Source organism: Clarias gariepinus, chromosome 7 (genome assembly GCF_024256425.1).
Source record: "Clarias gariepinus isolate MV-2021 ecotype Netherlands chromosome 7, CGAR_prim_01v2, whole genome shotgun sequence".
NCBI lineage: Eukaryota > Metazoa > Chordata > Actinopteri > Siluriformes > Clariidae > Clarias > Clarias gariepinus.
Window position 1 is genome coordinate 21,178,379 of NC_071106.1, and position 20,695 is coordinate 21,199,073.

Here is a 20,695-nt window from a genome sequence, read left to right on the forward strand (position 1 = left end):
TATTGCATAACGGTTCCACAAACACAATTTATTACCAACAGATTATGATTTGGACCATATCATCCTACTTTCACTTTCCATGCGAGAGAACGATAGTCAGTGTAGTGTATAAACAGAGACGGGAATCAAGCCTGGCCGGGAATTGAACCCGGACCCTGGAGGTGCAAGGCGACAGTGCTAACCACTACACCAACGTGCCGCCCTTGGCTATTTCTGTCTTAACAAAATGCCCTCTTGTCCAACTTAATATGACTTGTCTTCACAAGGAGTTTCAAATTAAAGAAGGTTAATTTTAATATAGTGCTAACAATTCCTGCAATGGTAGCATTATTTCCTTGTGCACAAATCGGAAATTTACAAAGATTTGTGTGTGTGTGTGTGTGTGTGTGAGAGAGAGAGAGAAAGATGCCTGTGAGGAAAATGCCTGAACCAGTGCCAATGTGCTCCCATTATGCAGTAACCGGCAGGCAAATTTAAAGATGAGATGCCAACTCAAGATGGTCTTCTCAACTCCAAGTTCCTCCAATATCATAAAATGCCATCACATCAAAACAGCTACATGAGGCGTCAATAAAAGTAGAACATATTACTTTTAAATGAGTTCACTCATCACAGTTACTTGGCTAGAGATTTTGTTTCATATAATCCTCATGATAGATTTAATATGTACTTTTATTTGAGCATTGATATCAGACTAGTAGTACTAGGCCTGCTTTTGACATCTTGTTGCTTGTCACCCAACCTTTCTAGTTATATAACACAAATCACAACAGAGAAGATGCATTTAAGGCACAGGTAAAGGCCGGGTTTAAACAGCTCTGTGTTTTAGGTGAGCACTTGAGAGCTCATGTTAAGACCAGTCTAAAATTGCACTTGCAGTATTTGGGCTCAGTCAGATTTCCTGCTCAGAAAGCAAATTCATAATCACCATGTGTCGGTCCAGTGCACAGCGGAAAAGGCAAAGGAATTGAAAACGGAGGAGGAGATGGGAGAAAGAAGGATGTGTAAGCTTATCTCTAGCCCCAGCTCTTAGAAGGAATTGAGAGGTGGTGCAAAACACGTGCGGAGGAAGAATGCATGCGGATATAGCCTGTAGTGATACTGAAATCTCAGCAGTCTGCCGAAACTAGAATCATATTATAGTGTTAATCAACAGTAAAGAAGGAAGCAAAAAAACACCTACGTATGTCTTGTCTTTCAGTGTCACGACCTGCTTTAGAGTGATGTAACTGTCGGGATGTGGATGTCTTTATTGTGCTGAGTGGTATTGGTGCCTCACGTTATAAGTATTTTCTGGGAATATTTTCAGTGTTGGTCAACTATAACCGTCAAACACACACACACACAAAGAGGGCATGCAACACTCTCTTCCTCTTATTGTGTCTTGTGTACGTGTCTGACTTGTGGGCATTCCCCTGGCAGGGCTATAATCTCCTGTATGTCTCTTTCCGTATGTTTGTTTGTACTGGAGACTCGTCTCTCTGAGTGACGGAAGAACAGCTCGTGCTTAAGGAATGCTTTTAGCTTAGAGTAACAAGTGGCGCTAGGGGGAACGATATCGTTAGATAGGAGCTGTACGATATAATCTTTTAACCTCTGAATTAATTTTTTGTCACCTTACCGAATGAGAAATGAATCATTTATCTGCCAATAACCGGAAATTGAGGAAGAAAATAAAAAGTTGAGATTTTATATATTAACAAAAGAATTATAACTGAAACTATTTATTAAGTAAGACATAACACCCATCTATCCACTTTATGTACCGCTTCTCCAGTGTAGAGTTCCAGTGGGCACAACTTAACATAGGGCACAAGCTCTCCCTCTCAGAGTCTAGAGTCAGGATTCGAACCCCCAACCCTGGTGTGAGGCAACATCCAGTAATAACATTGGACTTGTTCTAGCCAAAAGAGTTCAGGAAGCTCCTCTGCTTCTGGGGTGGAGGTGACTGATTTGCTCATTTAGTTGTGTCCCCTGCTCCACCCACTGTTCTCTGCAGGCTGGCATGTCAAGTCACTAGAGAGTCTTCATCCGTGAACCCTATACACACACACACACACACACACACACTCCTGCACCACTCCCTGCAGGACATTAAAAGGTCAGTGAATGTGTGTCATTGTCTCTGAAGACAACGCTCTGCTTCTTAGTCAGACGGGATGGGGATGTCCTCTGTTACCTGCTGTGGACTCATTTTCTGCTCTGCTAGCTTGACACGGAAGAAGAAAAAAAAGAAAAGAGATGGGAGTTACAGGGAAACGAGACACCAGGCCCAGAGCTGTTGTGGTGGGCCGGCAGGTGGAGGATAAAGACGGGGAGGAAGGCTCTGGTTTCTCATGCAGAGCCACAGACTGTGGCCTTTCATTAGCTGGCCACAAAGGCAGTATGGGTTTGGGACAGAGCCGGAGGGATGATGAGCCCAGTGCTGCCCCTTACTATAAACACGAGGGCTTTTGCAACCTCTTTATTTGTGCTCCAGTGGCCCTCATCAAAGGCTTGAGATATTAGAACAGGGCACAGGGATGGCTTTGTACTGCACAGAGCACGGAGTCCATGGAGTGGAGGAATGGGGAGCCTGGCGTGCCACACACACACACGCACACACACATACAAACACACGTGCAGACACACACATTTATACACTAATGAGTCTAAGAGTGTGTTTTAGGTACTTGTATGTGTACATATCACATGTTTGCTTTAATAAAGAAACTTTATGCTTTAATAGGTTCCTCTTAGGCAGCTGCTGCAGGGGAAATCTACATGCTCGTCTCATTAGTGATGATGTTTTGCTGTCGTGAAGGGCACACATGAAAGGAGACTAGATCTGCTTTTAGTATTCTAATAAAAAACAAATATTACAGTCAGGGTGTCCACTTTATCTAATGGCTTCTCGTAATTCATAAGGATAGTATCCGGTGTCTAGTATCAGAAATCCAAAAATCTTTACAGCTGATGAGTGTGTTTTCTGCTTTACTAAAAAAATTGCTTTACACACAAGCACATTTTTACACACACTGGTCTCAGGCTCTGGCTAACCTTTGATCAGAGGCAGCAGGTCTGATGTGGTCTCCAAGGACACACACTCATCCCGCTCTTATTAATTGGTGTGGGAAACAAGCTTAACTGTTGTGTTGCCAAAAGCAAAGTTTTCTTTTTCGTGCGTGCGTGTGTGCGTGCGTGCGTGTGTGTGTGAAAGAGTATTCTGACACGTGTATTTATAGTCTACAGACAGGCTCACACTCCTATTTCCAGAATATGAACAAAACCATCAGTAAAAAGAGATAGAGGGCAAAAGTAACATGTTGTGGTTAAGCATAAGAACATTCATGTGTGCAGGAGATAAATTGGGTGGTGAGACTGAGAGGGTTAGAAAAGCAGATTGTAAATGAGAAGGCACCTCAGCAAGACCTGGGGGAAAAAGCAACATAATAATAATAATAATAATAATAATAATAATAATAAAAGGCATGCAGCTTCTACAGAGAAAGAAGAAGAAGCGGCCAACACAGGAAGCAACAGAACTTGGGGTTGTAGTTTATTCTCCACCAGTTTAGCAGATGAATGTCACGGGCACAAGCGAATGCATTGTCAATACTACAGTGATCCTAATCTATCGTTGACAAAACAATAAACGTAATTTAAGTACAAGATCTGCAGAGCCTTGTTAAAGTCATCAGCCTTCATTGTTGCAAATGAACCCTTTTTTTTTTGCTTTTGTTTTACAAGTTATTGTGCCAGGTAAATGATTTTAAGAGTCCAGATTGTTCATTAAGTTTGCAAAATTCCCAATATTAGCAATATATAAATATATTCCCAATATTACCAATATGCAATATTTAGGAGAAACATGTAAATTCAGTAAAATATGAAATAAATACACATTAAACCTCACTTAATCTTAATTTATGATTCCTTTGGCACTGGCTGGTTTAAAAACTAAAATTAATTTGGCTCCCTATCTTCTTGCTGCCCTCCTTGCCAATATTCATGGGACTCATGGTGCTATGTCTTTACTTAATTTTAGTCTTTTGTATGCTGAGCCAAATTTCTTGAAAAATTGTAGTTTTTTAAGGCAAAAATGTGTAAACAGGGACCTTTTTTATGTCGAGGTATATTATGGGTATTTTTAGACAGCATCTGGCATATAAGCCAGACACAAGACACAACGGTTCTCAGTCTTTATGAATTTATTTTATAAATGCTCCTGGTTTAAATTTCAGTGTTTGGTCTATGGTCCATGTTCGATTCCCGACCAGGCTCGGTTCCTGTCTTTGTATGCATGGAGTTTGCATGTTCTCCCCGTGCTTGGTGGGTTTCCTCCAGGTACTCCGGTTTCCTCCCACAGTCCTAGGACATGCAGATTAGGCTAAATGGCGTCCCCAAATTGCCTGTAGTGTAAGAGTATATGTGTGTGCCCTGCGATGGATTGGCACCCTGTCCAGGGTGTACCCCTCCTCGTGCCCTAAGCCCTCGTGGCACCATTACACAATTTTGTATGGTCGTTTGGTACAATAACCTTCGGCATAGGACTCACAGTGAATGGGGAAACAAAGTCCTAGTTCCAGGCAGATGAAAAAAGTCCTTGCAGTATGACAATGCGTGACTGTGTGTGTTTGTGTGAGGAGCAGCATGCTATCCCACCCAACACAGTCATGGCAGTAATTTGGAGAACATGTTTGAAGCTAGCATGGCTGTGTATGGATTAAGGATGGGGTCTCTCTGTCTCCACGAGCCCGGCAGGCCCCCTAAATCAGCACACATGGCACATGCCACGTGGCACTCATAAACTGACACATGCGCTCATACACACAAGTGCAGAATTAATTACCCACTTATTAATCCAACATTGGGTTTAGGACAGGAGAGGAGGATTATAAATCTCTCACTCTGTCTCCTTTACTGCTGCTGTTGGTTCTAAACCGGCTCATACGGCAGCTGTATTCTCTGCAGCCTCTTTAAATTAGGCTTTAACCATTCTTCTGGGGGGGAAGGGGTGTTTGCAGTCTCTCATGTCAACTGCACAGTAGAAGCGCCCACATTAAACCAGCCATGAAAATGGAGAAAGCTTGACTTCAATCAAGCTGCAATAAGAAAAAAGTAACTTCAGTGAAGCTGCAGTAAAACCTTGAACCCGAGAGTGAAAATCAAAGCGGGTTATAGTGGGCACTTTGAAAGCACAGCTGTTTGGATGCCCTAGAAAAGGCTACTCTATACGTAGGAGTATGTATATATATGTGTGTCTGATGAGGCAGCTGCTTTGGCACTCACATGACACCCTGCCACGCAGCCCAGCCAAGAACTCTTCAGATTATTGGCATTTTTATCCTATTCTGCCTACATACACACAAGCTAACACAAAGGAGGAATCTGTTGGCACACAGCTTCATCTTAGGTTATGCCACGTGAACCTCCGATCTATTCAGTTATGTTGGTTGAAGTTACTTAGTGGGATAGATTTTAAACAAATGCAGCCTTTCCTTTCATGTACTCTCCAAATCCAGGCCTCCAACACATGACTAAACAGATGTGATGTATCGAAATTGACAGTAGGTACCGACTTGAGGTCTATAAACTAGATTTTGTCCAGAGGAATATATTATATTGACATTTAAAGAGAAATGAACAAATAATAAAGTCTCCTGAATTAAAAGTCCCTGAAATGTACCTTTAATACCTTTTTAAAAAAATATAAAATATGTGTATAAACAGTAGTTGTTCAACATACAATAAATGTGCAAGTGATAGATTACACATTAAGAACTCAGAATTAGTAACTCCTAGTTTCCATGTAAGCCTTTCTCGGGTGGTAGAAATGATCTGGCCGCAACCTGCCCTCATGCTTATTCTTTCAACAAACATGTGCTGTGGATAGTGGAGGTAGTAAAAACTTTTCATCTCTGTCTGAACAATGGCAATGTGAATGCCACCCAGACACACACATACACACAGACACAGAGACCCCCTACCTGCACTTGGCAACCTAAAACAAAACCACAGAGGACAGCTTGCTCCACAGATGGCCAGTGTGTGAGTTCTTGGGGTTAACAGTGTATTGTCATGCATGGCCAGTCATATATCATCTTGTGTGTGTTGGGTTAACATATAAATGCGTGAGATAGAGGTAGAGATAGATCGAGCATTTTATATATATGAAAATATTGTGAAAGCGTGTTTGAAATATCATAACCTTTTTTGCACTCTCTTGCATTTATAAATCATATTTGTTACTTCCTCTAATACTTACATTAGAGTCAGAGAGTTTCCAAAGTGGCTTGAATACCAGGTTGGAGTGGTGGCATGTATCACTATTTCAGCTGGGGTCACAGCTTGGGTCATGGGGAGACCTCAGACTTTGGAGTGGTCCTTATGGGGCCTGATGGCATGCAATCTGTTCCTTACTTCAGGGGTGACCCTTATACTCAGTTGGATTTTGGGATTGTTACTTCTGATCAGCTGCCACGGTCACTGCTAAACCATTATCTCTCCATGTCCAGCACAGCACTGCGGAGGACTCTTCGTGACATCATCGTTAAGGCAACCAGCTCATGAATGTTGTGACAGCTGGTTCCCACCCACCCCGTGCACACACACTCACTTCTCATTCATTTACAAGCATTCGTTTAGTTACATTGATGAGAGGTTGGGTGATAGTCAGTGGACCATATGGCTCTCTGCCACACTCATTGATAATTCACATTATTGATTGCTATTTCTTTCGGGAAGCCCTTCAGTGGGTCTCGGTGGGCTACTGAAGAGGCTTAGGACGGAAGGCAAAAGTGAAAGGCGTTCAATGGGACTGGCACGTTTAGCTGTGCAAATGGTGGATAATGTGGCTTTTAATCTATTTAAATGCATGGGGGTTTGTTTTCATGTACAGCTCTAGGGGTCAAACGATTATCTGCATTTCTCTAGTTTATTTTAATCCTTTTGACACAACCCTTTAAGTGCTGACCTTTTTTAAATTATTTTTTGATTAATATTACAAACGGTGTTATTTAGGATAAACAAACTTCATGCATTACTAAGTAATCCTGGAAAGCCCCATGTGTGATACATTTTTAATTTTTCCAAAAGAAAAACGGTTAACATATATATATGTATATATATATACATCTATATAATATATAGATGTTTTTATATTTTATATTGTATTTTTGTATACACATGCGGTATATATATATATATATATATATATATATATATATATATATATATATATATATATATATGTGTGGAAATTAAGAACAATGTTTAAAACATGCAATTTAAATACTTGTATGCAATTTATCAATAGTCATGCATTGTATAACTATTACTGCATTATTTTAATAACTGTTATTGTAATTCCCAATAGACAAGATTTACAACATTTATTGTAAAATTATATGCTATTGCTTTTCTAACTGCATAATGCAAAGTCTATACACATCATTTCTCTTATCCACAGAAAAACACAATTAGTACATACTTCAAGGAAATATTTGTGAATTATCATGAATATTCCCATAAACTACAGTATATATTATAGTAAAGGAAATACTTGGGCAAGATGTAAAATGTAATTAATATTTTACATTTTGTAAAATAATAATTACTGTACATTTGTAATGTAAATATTAATGTAATAGATTACTGGATTAACTTGCGTTATATGCATGCATGTATAGTGTACAGTATATGCATACTCTGCATGATATCTTTACAATTTCCTCTTTTAAAAAAAGACTTTTCTAATGGCTTCTTCAGATGAAGCACATTATAAATAGAGTGAGGAGGTTGACCACGGACCATGAGGACACACGCAATCTGGTTTTCTTTAATATGTCAATCTTATCATAGACTTTGCAGAGCAGAAAAATAGGCCATATCTAGTGTGTGTGTGTGTGTGTGTGTGTGTGTGTGTGTGTGTAGTCACACACCTGCAGTGGCACCTAAATGTATGTGAAAGTGTGTAGAGCACTGTGGAGAATGTTTCCATTAGCTACAGGCATGACGGAGGAGCAGAGACGGAGACAGGCTGAATCGTGATGCGTTTGTCAAAAATAAGAAATAACGTGTCATTCTTAAGCCAAAGAGAGAGAGAGAGATGGGATGACACACTTGAGGAGTTTGAGTTGAATTAGCTGCAACACAGTGCCAGATTTGTTTAATGGCTAAGGACTTACACACAGTGACAGACCATCAGCAGGGGGAGAGAGCAAATATTATAACAGGATCTCAGAGACTTTTCTTATTTACACGCGAGGTTGAGGTTGGGTGACTAAGATAAGGGTCTGTTCTTAGACGAGCCATGTTTGTTTAAGTTCACTTGTGTGTGATGTGTAAAAAGATTACTTTTGCACAGAGAAACATAAAATGTATTCATATATCTAACTGCAAGGTTTGAGTAAAATGTTCTAATTGTCACCTCTCTGTGTACGGCTTTTAGTTCTGCCTGTCCTGATTACCATCATAAGAAGAAAGTTAAGAATGATCAGCGGATTATTTTGTATTTCTGCTGGTGATAGGTAAAAGTGGGAAAACAGCCTAAAGTTCACAACTTTTTGTCGTTTTTGTCGTTGCCTCAAAATTGCCTTTAGCCGACTTGAAGAGAGGAAAAAACACCCTCGATTACCCGATCAACTCCATAACCCTACTGCAAACACTCATGTATTAGTATTTACTTTGTATTAGAATGAGTATTTGTGTGAGCGCATGTGTGTACTGGTCCTGGGATATTTTTTGTGGTATAGTGAGATAAGGTGTGTTGTCTCCCTATAGAGAGAAAGGGGAATGAATGAAGGAATTGAATGGAGGTGGACTGGTCTGATTGAGGTACTGATATGTTGGAGTGAGTCCAGCACCCTCAAGGGATCAACATCATAGATAAATTAGACTCTGTCTCTCTCTCTCTCTCTCTCTCTCTCTCTCTCACACACACACACACACACACACACACACACACACACACACACACACACACACACAATTAACTTTCACGATTAGTTTAATGCACCTTAATATAACCCTGTGCTATAGTACAGTACATGTGCGATACACCTGCAGTCACGCTGATATGAGCGGTGTTGTGGACCATGTGTCTGTGAGCTTTACACATCTCAGCATTTTGAGGCTACTATTATGAGTCTGCATTGTAGTCAAAATAAAATGATGAGTGTGTTTTTCTTTCCCAGGCTGGGAAAGTTGACACAGTCCTGACACCATAAGAAAGAGCGGGAGAGTAAATAGGCAGACAATAGGACAGCTCTTGTTCCCATGGGGACCCTCTCAAAGACCCATGTTCAGACTGGAAATGATCAGGAACAACACGGCGTAAAGGTCACTGGAGCAGAATTTAGTGCCAGTTATAAAGTTTCAGAAAACAAATTCTTTAACAAAAGTGCAGAGGGAGAGATTCCTTGTCTTTGCCAGTTACTGTTAAGACGAGTGTAATCCAGGCAGAGAAGCTTAGCGTGTGCTGCTGACTCCCCCCCCCCCCCCCTTACATCAGAGCGTATAGTTAACCTTTTATCTATCTTTCTGTCTCTTTCTCAGGTGGTGGTGCCCACGCGGGTTGGCCAAATGTACGTGTATGACACGGGGAACGCAGAACAGGATGAGTATGATGTCCCCCGACACTTACCCACATCCCAGGACATCTATGACGTTCCACCTACCCGTGCCCAATACAACCAGCAGGTAACTTAACATTAGACATGCGTTAGCATAAAATGTACCAGATGAGGTATAATAAACAGTTTGGGTAAAATATTAAGAAGCATGGACATATCTTGGACATGTACATGTCTATGTGACCTAGCATACCGCCAGGTTAGACAGGACAGATGATGTTGTAGGAAAATCTGTGCTTTTATTTCCTTTCTTTCTGTTCAGTGAGAGGTTTTTGTGTCCTAAATATGATTTATGTGTGTGCATATGATCGATGGATAACTTTTTTTTCCCGTTAGCTCAGACATCCTACCAGACATCATGTGTGCATTAATGTTTGATGTGCTGAAACATCATGTTATCTCAATGTCTCTTTTGCTTTCATTTTCTTTTCTTTATCATCCCTCCCTTACTCTTTCACTCTTTTTCTCTCAGTCTGTTCTGTCAAATTCATTGGATTGCATTTAGGTTTTTTGAGGTCATACATTACTTGCAGGAGAAGCACATATTTTGGTGGCTAGAGGCTTTAAAATGTTTTGAGACTACAGTGTATGTTTGAGTGAATGTCTGTGTGAACACTCGTGAGCGTGAAATGGCTGTCAGCAAGATCTGTCCCTCAGTACATCACACTGTGTGACACACACACACACACACACACAAATGAGTAAAAGTGGCCCATGGCAAGGACCATGCGCACACACACAACCTCAGGACACAGCTAGAGACTGACGTAAAGAGTGGGGAGAGGACAGAGAGATAAAGAGAAGGGAAGAGTAAAAGGGGAAACAGATAAAGAATGAATTAGAGTATACAGATAAGGCATTGGTGTTGCATTTGGTTTGTACCAGGTTGTGGTCTGACACACTATAGAAGAGAAAGTGGGAGAAGAATAGTGGAAGTGGGTTTACATTATACTCTCAGCTCCATAGGTATTTATATAGACTTTTATCTTCAATCAAGTTTTTTTTTTTTACTATATATAGCAGGAACTTTAGGAGTAGCCACTGGGTCGTACATTTAGTTAAAAAAAAACACCTCAGCAACACCAAAAGAAATGGAAGACTACAGAAGACAACTGGATGAGCACAAGTGGATGATTACAGAATTCTTACTTGGTGAAGGCAAGCCCAGTTCGGGTACAATATCAGGAAGAGGAGAGTATAGAGAAGGCAAGGAAGACTTCATGGTCCAAAGTATACAACATAAGCTGTCAAACACGGTGGAGGCGGTATCATGACACGGGCATGTTAGGACTGCTAATGGAACTGCCTCACTGGTGTTTATTGAAGGTGTGACTGCTGATAGAAGTACAAGATGAATCCTGAAGTGTACAGTGCTACTGTATGTCCACATCTCAGATTCAGTCAGATGCTGCACAACCGATAGGATTGCGTTTACAATATAGCAACAATATCAGACAGAAGGCAGACGCATATAAATATTCAATTAGATGTATTTCAATTCAATTATTTTGTTATTATTTTATATCCTTTTATTTGTATGGTGCTTTTAGCAATGTCCACTGTGTCACAGAACAGCTTGGGTATGGAAATAATGCATATAATTATACGCATTATTATATATTCATTCATAGTACTGTAATATTTTCTCATAACATTGACAATTTGGCTTAAGCTTCTTTTTAGATATTAGTTTAAATTTCATATCATAAAAATCATATATCCTGTTTTTTTATGTTAATGACATTGAAACTTAATTTGTAGCATGTTCGTATCTACTGTACTGTAAGCATTTGGTGTTGCATGTTACTAAGGAGTGTATGTGTTGTTTGTGAGATACTTAATGGCAGTCATGAAATAAGTTGTTAAATAAGAAGTGAAAGTTTTTGCAACTAGATGACACCTTCCATAGTGCTCCGAAACCACTTCTTAGTTCTAGCACAAATGGGGAATGGGGTGCGCAAAAATGCTTTCAGACTAGTCACAGGCATCTTGTCAGGGTTGTATGACAGGTAACAGGGAGACTGCCATGAGGAATGCTGAGGGATTAAGTGTAGCAAACCTACCGATGGCTCCCATCAGGAACAGTTCTCTCACACATCACTGATTTCTCTTGTGCATGTGGGGGTGTGTAGGTGCGATATTTGTTTCTAAGTGCCTGTGGAGCCTTATCGTGTTTCTCGTGTCTGCTACCCTGATTCCTTTTCATCCAGCAACATCAATAATTTCTGTTCAACCGTGATATGGATGAGAATGGTGGGGGGAAAGGCATAGGACACAGACACTGAAACATGGGCAGGGGGTTGGAGGCTAGCAAGAGGGAGAGAAAAGATAATGTCCTTAAAACTGCTTCCTTATTTTCAGCATTTTTGTGCTTTTCCTTTATAATTACTGACTCTGTGATTGTTTTTTTACAGCTATGTGACATGGAAATGAAAGGACCAACTATCAGAGATGTGCAGGGAATCTACGACACACCCCCTAGTGTGGACAAGAACCAGATGCTGGCCCAGCAAATGGTGAGACGTTTATACATACACGGAGACATGTTACCCTGGATAAAACTAATGCAGGACACCTAACATCTCTGATCTGGAGAGATCATTTTTATATGAATTAATTTAAACCTATTTGAGCTTGTGAAGATGCATGAAGTAACATAAGCCTTATTTGTACTTTTCTCTGTACTCCCTCCCAGGTGTATGACTTCCCACCATCTGTGAGTAAAGACGTTCCAGACGCACTCATCAAGGAAGACACTTATGATGTTCCACCTCATTTTATCAAAATAAAGAGTCCAAGCTCGAATGCAGCCAATCCTGAGCCACCAATACCTGAAGATGTGTATGATGTGCCCCCCCCTCAGCTAGCTGGCAAATCACAGGCTGAGGCACAGGAGATCTACGACATCCCCAGCAGCCTGCACCAAGGTGACGTCTACGACTTCCCACGTGAGCGCCCACCAGTTTCTGAGGAATCAGGTGACTATATCTACGATGTACCACCACAGGTGGTACGTGATGCAGCGGGTGCTACCACAGAGGAACTGACAGTGAGCTTTAAGCGCCTATCTGCTTCCAGCACAGGAAGCACACGCAGTAATTTGTCCACTTCATCCCTGGACACAGTGCCAGTGCGGGACAGTGCGGTGCCAAACCGCCTACTTACCCTAGACCTTGAGCAGGCCATGGAGAGGCTGTCACGCTTGCAGCAGGCAGTGGACACCTCAGCTTCAATGCTCATGTCCTTTGTCAGTAGTGACTGGAGGAGCCCTACCCAGATGGAAGCGAATTTGCCCTCCATCCGACAAGCATCTGAATCCTTACGATCATCAGTCCGGGAGCTACTGGAGTTTTCTCGTGGTGCTGTGGCCAATGCTGCCCAGGCCACTGACCGAACACTGCAGGCCAAGCTTAGCAAGCAGGTGCAGAAGATGGACGAGGCCTTTCAAGGTCTGCTCAAGCACAGTCAGGCGCTGGACGCCCTGGGTTGGGCTTCTGCTGCTCTTCCCACACCAGCTCCCAACAGTGGTGGAGACGCCCTAGACCGGCTGGTCATGTGTGCTCGGGCTGTGCCAGATGACACCAAGCAGCTAGCATCCTTTCTGCACGGCAATGCGACATTGCTCTTCAGAAGGACAAACAGGCAGCAGCAGCAGACCTCAGAGGTGTTGGGCCAGCTGAGCAGCAGCAGCTCTAATGTCTCAGCCTATCAGACAGGCACACCCGACAGGACCAATATCCAGTCACGTCCCCTGCCTTCACCACCCAAATTCACACCAGAAGAGGAGCCTCCTGAGCGGCCTTATGAAACCACAGAGGAAGGCTGGATGGAGGACTACGACTATGTACATTTACAGGTACAGAACCCAAATCAAAGTAGAACCTGTAAACCAATTTAACAAGGAAAAACACATAGGCATATATGCAACATATTTAAACGTGTAGTGCAGCGACAAGCCATGCATGACCATGATCTTATGTTTTTAATAAACATATATAAGACTTAGGATTGTGCAACTATGTTGTTTGGCTTGTTTTCCCTCCTCCAATTTGATCATTCTTTAATACCACCTAACTTAACCTAACTTAATAAAGACGTTAATGTGTTACCTCTGACGAAAGGCTAGGGTAAAGACTAGCGCTGTGGGTTCTTTGGTCAAACATTCCTTAGGCTGTAATTATAACTGGCTTCACATTAAGGTGTAGACCCAGGATTGCAGGTGGCTTCTCACATGGCTGCACTGCCGTCAGAGTGAGAAATGGCCTCCATATCCTCCCTCATGTGGGCTCTACTCCAAGTCCCCTAGCATAATGCTTAAGGTGTCATCATTAATCACTTACGTTCTGGCCTGTTTTCTCTTTATAGCCCGAATACATCTCTTACTCTAGCTGCATGGATTTACTGTGTGATACGTTTTTTTGCAGACATCACTGTAGATAATGTTCAAAGATTCATTTCTTGATCGGTGTCAACCACAATGGTGGCAGACAAAAGGATTACATACATGCCATATAAAAACGACATTTTCTTCTTAATGCACACTGCCTCCTTGTGGCTATATTAGAAATGACAACTATGTAATCTAAATTCTGTGGGGTTTTTGAGATCTTTTACATGCATGGGTTTAACTGGGAATGGCAGGGTGGAAAAAAATGATGAAATTGCACTTAAGTAGATGTAACCAATTTTGTTCCTGGTGAAATATATTTATAATGTATTTGTTTTCTTTCAGGGTAAGGAGGAGTTTGAGAAGAACCAGCGACAGTTGCTGGAGAAAGGCAGCATCAATAGACACAATAAGACCCAGCTAGAGCAGCAGCAGGTCAGTCATTAACTACACGGCTTTGTAAATGATAATATACCCTCTTTGCAAATCTGAATACACATTTGAAACAATATATGAAAATAATGACAAGAGGTATAGACCCTGTGGCTCACATGGCTGCACTAAGAAAGTGTTGCGTGAAAGCTGTGAGTGCTGATAAAAATGCACTGTCATATAATCGGAATTCTGAAACGGAAAAATCAAAAAATAGAAACGGTGCATTTCAAGTAACCACAATGTTAACATATTAGTAGTGATGCATCATTTCATCATTAATCATTTGCTGGTAAACTATGTGAGGAGAAAATGTTCAGTACATAATTCCACTTTTAGTCAAACACCCACACATGACTTATATAAACAGGATGTAAAGTTCATAATGCAAATATTTTTAAATAAAAAACTTTTTCCCATCATTAGTTTTCACCTTGGCTGAAAACAAAAGCCAAATGTCTGACTTCTGCACAGTACTGTATCTTCAGCTGTGCAATGCAATTCATTATACTAAATGACACGACACAGGCCTTACATGTCAGAATGCTACAATCATGCCCTTGATGTTTTGTAGAACTTAGCACTCGAGTCGTTTCAAGAATGTCAATATTAAATTAGCACTTGGCAATTTAATAATAATTTTCTCTCTATTACATTCATTCCTGCAGCTCAAGCAGTTTGAAAGGTTGGAGCAGGAAGTCAGCCGGCCAATCAACAACGACATTTCAGGTTGGACCCCGCCCACACACTACCCACCGCCCTCGCGCAGCAAGCTGTGTGCAGGTGACAGGCAGCTGTTGCTCTTCTACTCGGAGCAGTGCGAGGCCAACATCACCACACTGACAAATGCAATTGATGCTTTCTATTCATCCATCAACAACAATCAGCCACCCAAGATCTTTGTCGCTCACAGCAAATTTGTCATTCTCAGTGCCCATAAGCTGGTCTTCATCGGCGATACAGTCTCACGCCAGGCCAAGTCACCCGAGGTTCGGAGCAGGGTGGCACAGCACAGCAACGCACTGTGTGAAAAACTGAAAGACATTGTAGTGAGCACCAAGACTGCAGCCCTGCAGTACCCCTCTCCAGGGGCAGCACGGGACATGACTGAGAGGGTCCGCGAGCTGTCTGGCTGCACCCAGCAATTCCGCATGGCCCTCAACCACCTACTTTCCATGTGAAAACAAACATGGGAGTATATGGAAACACTGAGATCACACACGCATGGAGTCCCACTGCGACTTACTTGTTCCCCATCCATGCTTTGTGTTCCCCTACCCCTTTAAAAAAGACTATAAACACTATCAGTGAATAGTGCTATGGGTTGTAAATTAATTTATGTAAATATATGAATTTCTGTAATACCATGGGTAAGTAGTGGGGCAAGAAGAAAGGATGAACTGTACCTTTTTCGACAACAGAGAAAAAACAACAACGGTAGTTTTTAGTCATTATTCACTATTATTATTGTTATAATGTAATTATTGCCCTGATTATGATAATTGTCATCATTCTTCTTATTACTGATGAGATGTTAAGGGTGTCTAGAGTTTTTAATGTGTATGTAGAAGTACTTAATGGCATTTTTCATCAATGATGAGGATTTTTAATTGATTTTTATGCTAGCATGAGGGTAATGATGGCAGCAGACATGCAGTGCTTTGTCCTTTTAATCACCAGGGCTGATTCAGGGTGGGAGCAAAGCTTTATTCAATCGGCTTTATGTGGTACAATAGTCTCATGAAAACAGAAGAAAACAAAACAGTCTCTCCACAAGTAAGATTGCAATTGGAAAAATGGTTATAAAACATGAGGAAAGAGTAACACTGTTAAGTATTTTCATTTAAACATACTGCTTATTCTTTTTAGTACGCTTGCTCACTTTTCTCCCACTCCAGTCATTCTAGATTCTGTGACTTGCTGTGCATTGTTCCAGATTCTGCTGTGTTCTAGATAAGGCTTTGTAGCTAGCAGCATGCCAAAGCTGCTCTCCGTTGCAGTGCTGCACCCTGCTGGACAGGGTCATATGGGCCAAGGGGTTCTGTTCAGTAACTGAAAAAGATTTTTCCTTTTGGCACATTCCTGAGCGTTAATGTCTGTTAATCATGAGGGCAGGTATGTTCCTATGAGTAGGCTCTTTTTCTTTTAATAGCTCTGTAAAATGTTTAACCTCCTCATAGTTAAACATGCCTAATGTATTCAAATAGTACATTTTTTTTGAACCCCGCCTCTTTCACTGTACTTCAATGTGGTAACAGCTATATTGTATTTTCACCTACCTTTTGCAGACTTTTTGTCACTGGAGGGCAACGTTGAGAACTGCCTCAAATGTTTCCTTGACTTTTTAACACCCTATTAGTTGTATTTTAAATATCAGACTATGTCAGCAAAAATAAGTTGGTGAATGTGGTTATACCTTTAAGTACTACATGTTGTGCATATAGTCAAAATCCCTATCCAGTTTTGAAAAAAAAGGAGCACAGTGAAAATAAATATTGACTTTGTATTTGTTGTAATGTTATTTCATCCTCGAATCTGTGTTTAAGGGTTTGGAATATGTTAAAAAACACATACTGTAAATTGCATAACTGGAAAATATATGTTTAATATATTTTCATTAAAAAAATTGATCAAGCCAGTCTGATCTCTGTTGAATTTAACTTGTATACAAAAAATAGGAATGGTGATACATCCCGAAATACCATAACCAAAAAAATTATAATTCAAAGAAAAAAAAGGCTTAGTTTGAAAATTAGATATTAAAATCTTGTATAACCATGTTGCTTTCTTTGTTTTCTTTCACTAATTTTATTTTTCAGAGTTGGGTTTATCCACAAGCCTCATAAAAGGAATATGCACAGCTGGTGGGCGTCACCCTGGACAACTAAGGTGTTCTCTCATATTATATCGACCGGTTAAATTTGCTATGCTTAATGAAATATGACCAAGCCTTAGAGCTCCTTGTAGCCCATAAAACTCTTTCTTTGTCTTTTTTGTTTTTTTAATAAACATATACATATAGGACTTAGGATTGCGCATCATAGAGTGACATATCCCTTTTTTCAGCACCGGATAGGCAATATGAAAAACCTGAATTTTATTTCACTTTAACCAACTATACACACATGACTTTTTAAATAAAAAAATTAAATAAAAGGGAAACTTTTTTGCCTTTTTTAAAGGGAAAATAGCACAGATACACTTGATCACATGATTTTATGTTTTTTTTTGGTTGTTTCTATGATCAAACTTATAATAATATTTTTATTTTGAGAATTCTGCATTTACACGTTATAAAGTATATAATGATAACTTTCGTTCTTCCTGATGTCTTTAAAGCCTCCTCATTAAAACACACCGGCAAGGCTTTCATATAAGCACATCTTTTTTATATCATCATTGACCTATGCTGTGTTGCCAGCACGTACTGTATCTCTGCTGCTTCGGTGTTAAGGGTAACTCTGAAATTAATGATTTCATTCCTAGTACTACTTGCACTACTGGAACACTTTAAGTCTACTTAAAGTTCATTTAATTAAGTAGACTTACATCAAGTTTTATTGAATTAAATTAACTTTAAGGTTTATTTCCCAAGTATACTACAGTATGTAGTAAGTACTATAATAATATCAGCCTTCTAGTAGTATACTTGCAGATGTTCGAGAGACTAATATTGAAAGGAGCCAGACTCAATAGAGAACCCTTCTTAATTTGTGTGATAACGAATAGCAGGGATTGATCTGCAGGCATGCTGTGTGTTAGGCAGCTGGAAGGTAAATATAACAGTTAACAGTTAATATGGAGTCTAGTTCGTTATTGGAGGCTCGGGTAGACTGTAGGAAACTCCAGTCCTGAACTGTCGAACAACTGAAGTCCTCAGAGAACAGCTGTGAGCATCAGTCGAGGCCATGACCGTCTTCGTGCTAGAGGGGAAACGTCCCCAGGCACCACAATCATCCCAAACAGACCACATGGTGTGACGAGATCTCCAAGCAGACATGGGGCACCAGGACAAATCAGACAGGTCCAGAGGGCAGAGAAGGTCTGAATCACTGGCAGCTTGACAGAGAGACAGAGAGAGGGAAAGAGGGAGACAGAGAGAGGAGAAGAGAAGGTGGGATAACAGTTACATGTAGGTAAAGTCACAGTCACGTAATGTATATGATTGTTGGCTCAGTGGTAGGTGTTTCACCTGCCATGCGGAAGGCCTGGGTTTGATTCCTAGCCAGTGCCCAAACCCCAGCCACTGGATGCAGTGCCGGTCCCAAGCCCGGATACAATGGGAGGGTTGCGTCAGGAAGGGCATCCGGCGTAAAACCTGTGCCAAGTTGTTGTGCGGACTGGGTATTCCGCTGTGGCGACCCCTTGCCGGGAGCAGCCGAAAGACCACCAACAACAACATGTATAGTAGTGCAAGCCAGTGCAGTGTGGATAGGATAGGGGTTATGTGCTCGTATCTTCTGGTTCTAGTGAGGACTGTTGCTGCTGCATTCTGGACTAACTATGCACCTAGTTGTACAACCAGACAATAAGGCGTTACAATAGTTTAACCTGGAGGTGATAAAAGTGTGAACTAATTTTTCTGCATTTAGTGACAATATATTTCAAGATATAAGTCAAGAATACTTAACAACACTTTCCTTAGTACACATTAAGCAAATGTTTAAGTACAGTACGAGTATAGACCAAAGTATCCCTTTTTAAGTAAAGCAAAAGTAAAAGTAAACATTTCTGTATACTTGGCAGTTTAAGCAAAGTATACTTCAGTATAGATTTGTTTAGTATATCTCTGATATTCACTATCAGGCAAAAGTTTAGACACACCCATTCTAATTCCATGGTCCTTTTTGATTTTTATCTCTTTCTACATTGTAAAACTGTGCTAAAGGCTTCCAAAATATGCAGTAATCTTTTTTGATCAGTTGATATATAGATATATCTGCTACGTACTGTATGCCCTATAAAGCCTTTATAATGGCTTTTTGAGATTTTCTAAATGAACTTCTCCTCTGCAGCAGAGGGACGGTTTGATGTTGCTTTCCTGTGATGGTCTTCATAAGAGCCAGTTTCATCATTTGATTGATGGGTTTTGCAAACAAACTTGACAAAACTGTTCTTCCATGAACTGCACCGGAACAGCTGACCTTCATGTCTTAAAGCAATAACTGACATTTGTTGGTACCTAATCACCTAACGCCATATGTGTTATTTCACTATTTAAAAAAAAAAATAAAAAATCCAGTATTGTTCAAGAATAAATCCAAAGTTGTAAAACCCTTTTACTGGAATTGTACATGCATAAAAGGTAAACTGAAACATTCAGGAATGTACAATTTCTAAATAAAAGAAGTGTGTATCAGCATTAAAAAAAAATCCTTCATTGTCCCCAGGAATTTTCCGGTATCAATCTATCTTATTTTTCTGGAATCATGGGTCCTATATAACATCATAGTAATGACTACTAATGTACCAGAAACATGCACAGCGTTCGCCTAGTGCCCCACCATTATAGAATCTCCTTTCAGAGTCCAACACGGAGTACAGAGTACTTTCTGTGTTGCTCATTTCTCGCTGTTTAATAATGAAATAAGCCAGTATATATTGCAGTGCCTGCAATACTACCTCTTCAATGCCCTGAAAACATGACTTCACTCTATCCTGTGGCTGATGGAGCGTTTAGAAAACCAACTGTGGCTGTCTATTGTGGCTTCCGCTGGAAAAAAAAAAAAGTGTTACTTCCATAAACAGCTCCAGACCAGTGTTTCGTTATGTCTGTTTAGTAAAATTGTTGTTTTTTATGAGAAACATGAAACAAGGAACTTAGCATCTTCCCCTAAACAGCATTGCACCTCAGTAGACTGGTGTGAGCAACTCTTGAGCAACCTTTACTAGACATTTACAGTAAGATGATCTCTTACTCTCATAATGATTAGACTTGCAGTTATGTCTTTAAACCCGTGTTTTTGTGGAACAGATTAATTATACATTATATACATTATCTTCAATAAGAGATAACCCCAAGAATTTGAAGCACTAGGTTTCTTAAATTTTTAAATTGTATTTTTTCATGTATTTGTTTATTTTGTGTGTCTAATACTATCTTTCAGAAAGTTCAAACAGAGTTTTCAATTCAGTTCAATTCAGTTTTATTTTTATAGCACTTTTAACAATATATGTTGTTGTGAAGAAGCTTTACAGAAGGAAAATTCAAGATATACAATGGCGTGAAAAAGTTTTTTTTTTTTACTACTTTATTTTAAAA

At 40.3% G+C, this 20,695-nt stretch overlaps 1 protein-coding gene across 4 annotated transcripts in view; it reads left to right on the top strand.

Annotated features, from left to right (window-relative positions):
* bcar1 (BCAR1 scaffold protein, Cas family member) overlaps window positions 1-17,072 on the top strand; it is a 67,223-nt gene extending 50,151 nt beyond the window's left edge. For all 4 annotated transcript variants that reach the window (XM_053500515.1, XM_053500519.1, XM_053500517.1 and 1 more), the window contains exons 3-7: window positions 9,538-9,681; window positions 12,029-12,130; window positions 12,310-13,470; window positions 14,347-14,436; window positions 15,102-17,072. In XM_053500515.1, the coding sequence (XP_053356490.1) occupies window positions 9,538-9,681; window positions 12,029-12,130; window positions 12,310-13,470; window positions 14,347-14,436; window positions 15,102-15,614 (2,010 nt within the window). In that variant the 3' untranslated portion in view covers window positions 15,615-17,072. The remainder of the gene's footprint in view (window positions 1-9,537; window positions 9,682-12,028; window positions 12,131-12,309; window positions 13,471-14,346; window positions 14,437-15,101) is intronic.
* The last annotated feature ends 3,623 nt before the right edge of the window (window positions 17,073-20,695 follow it).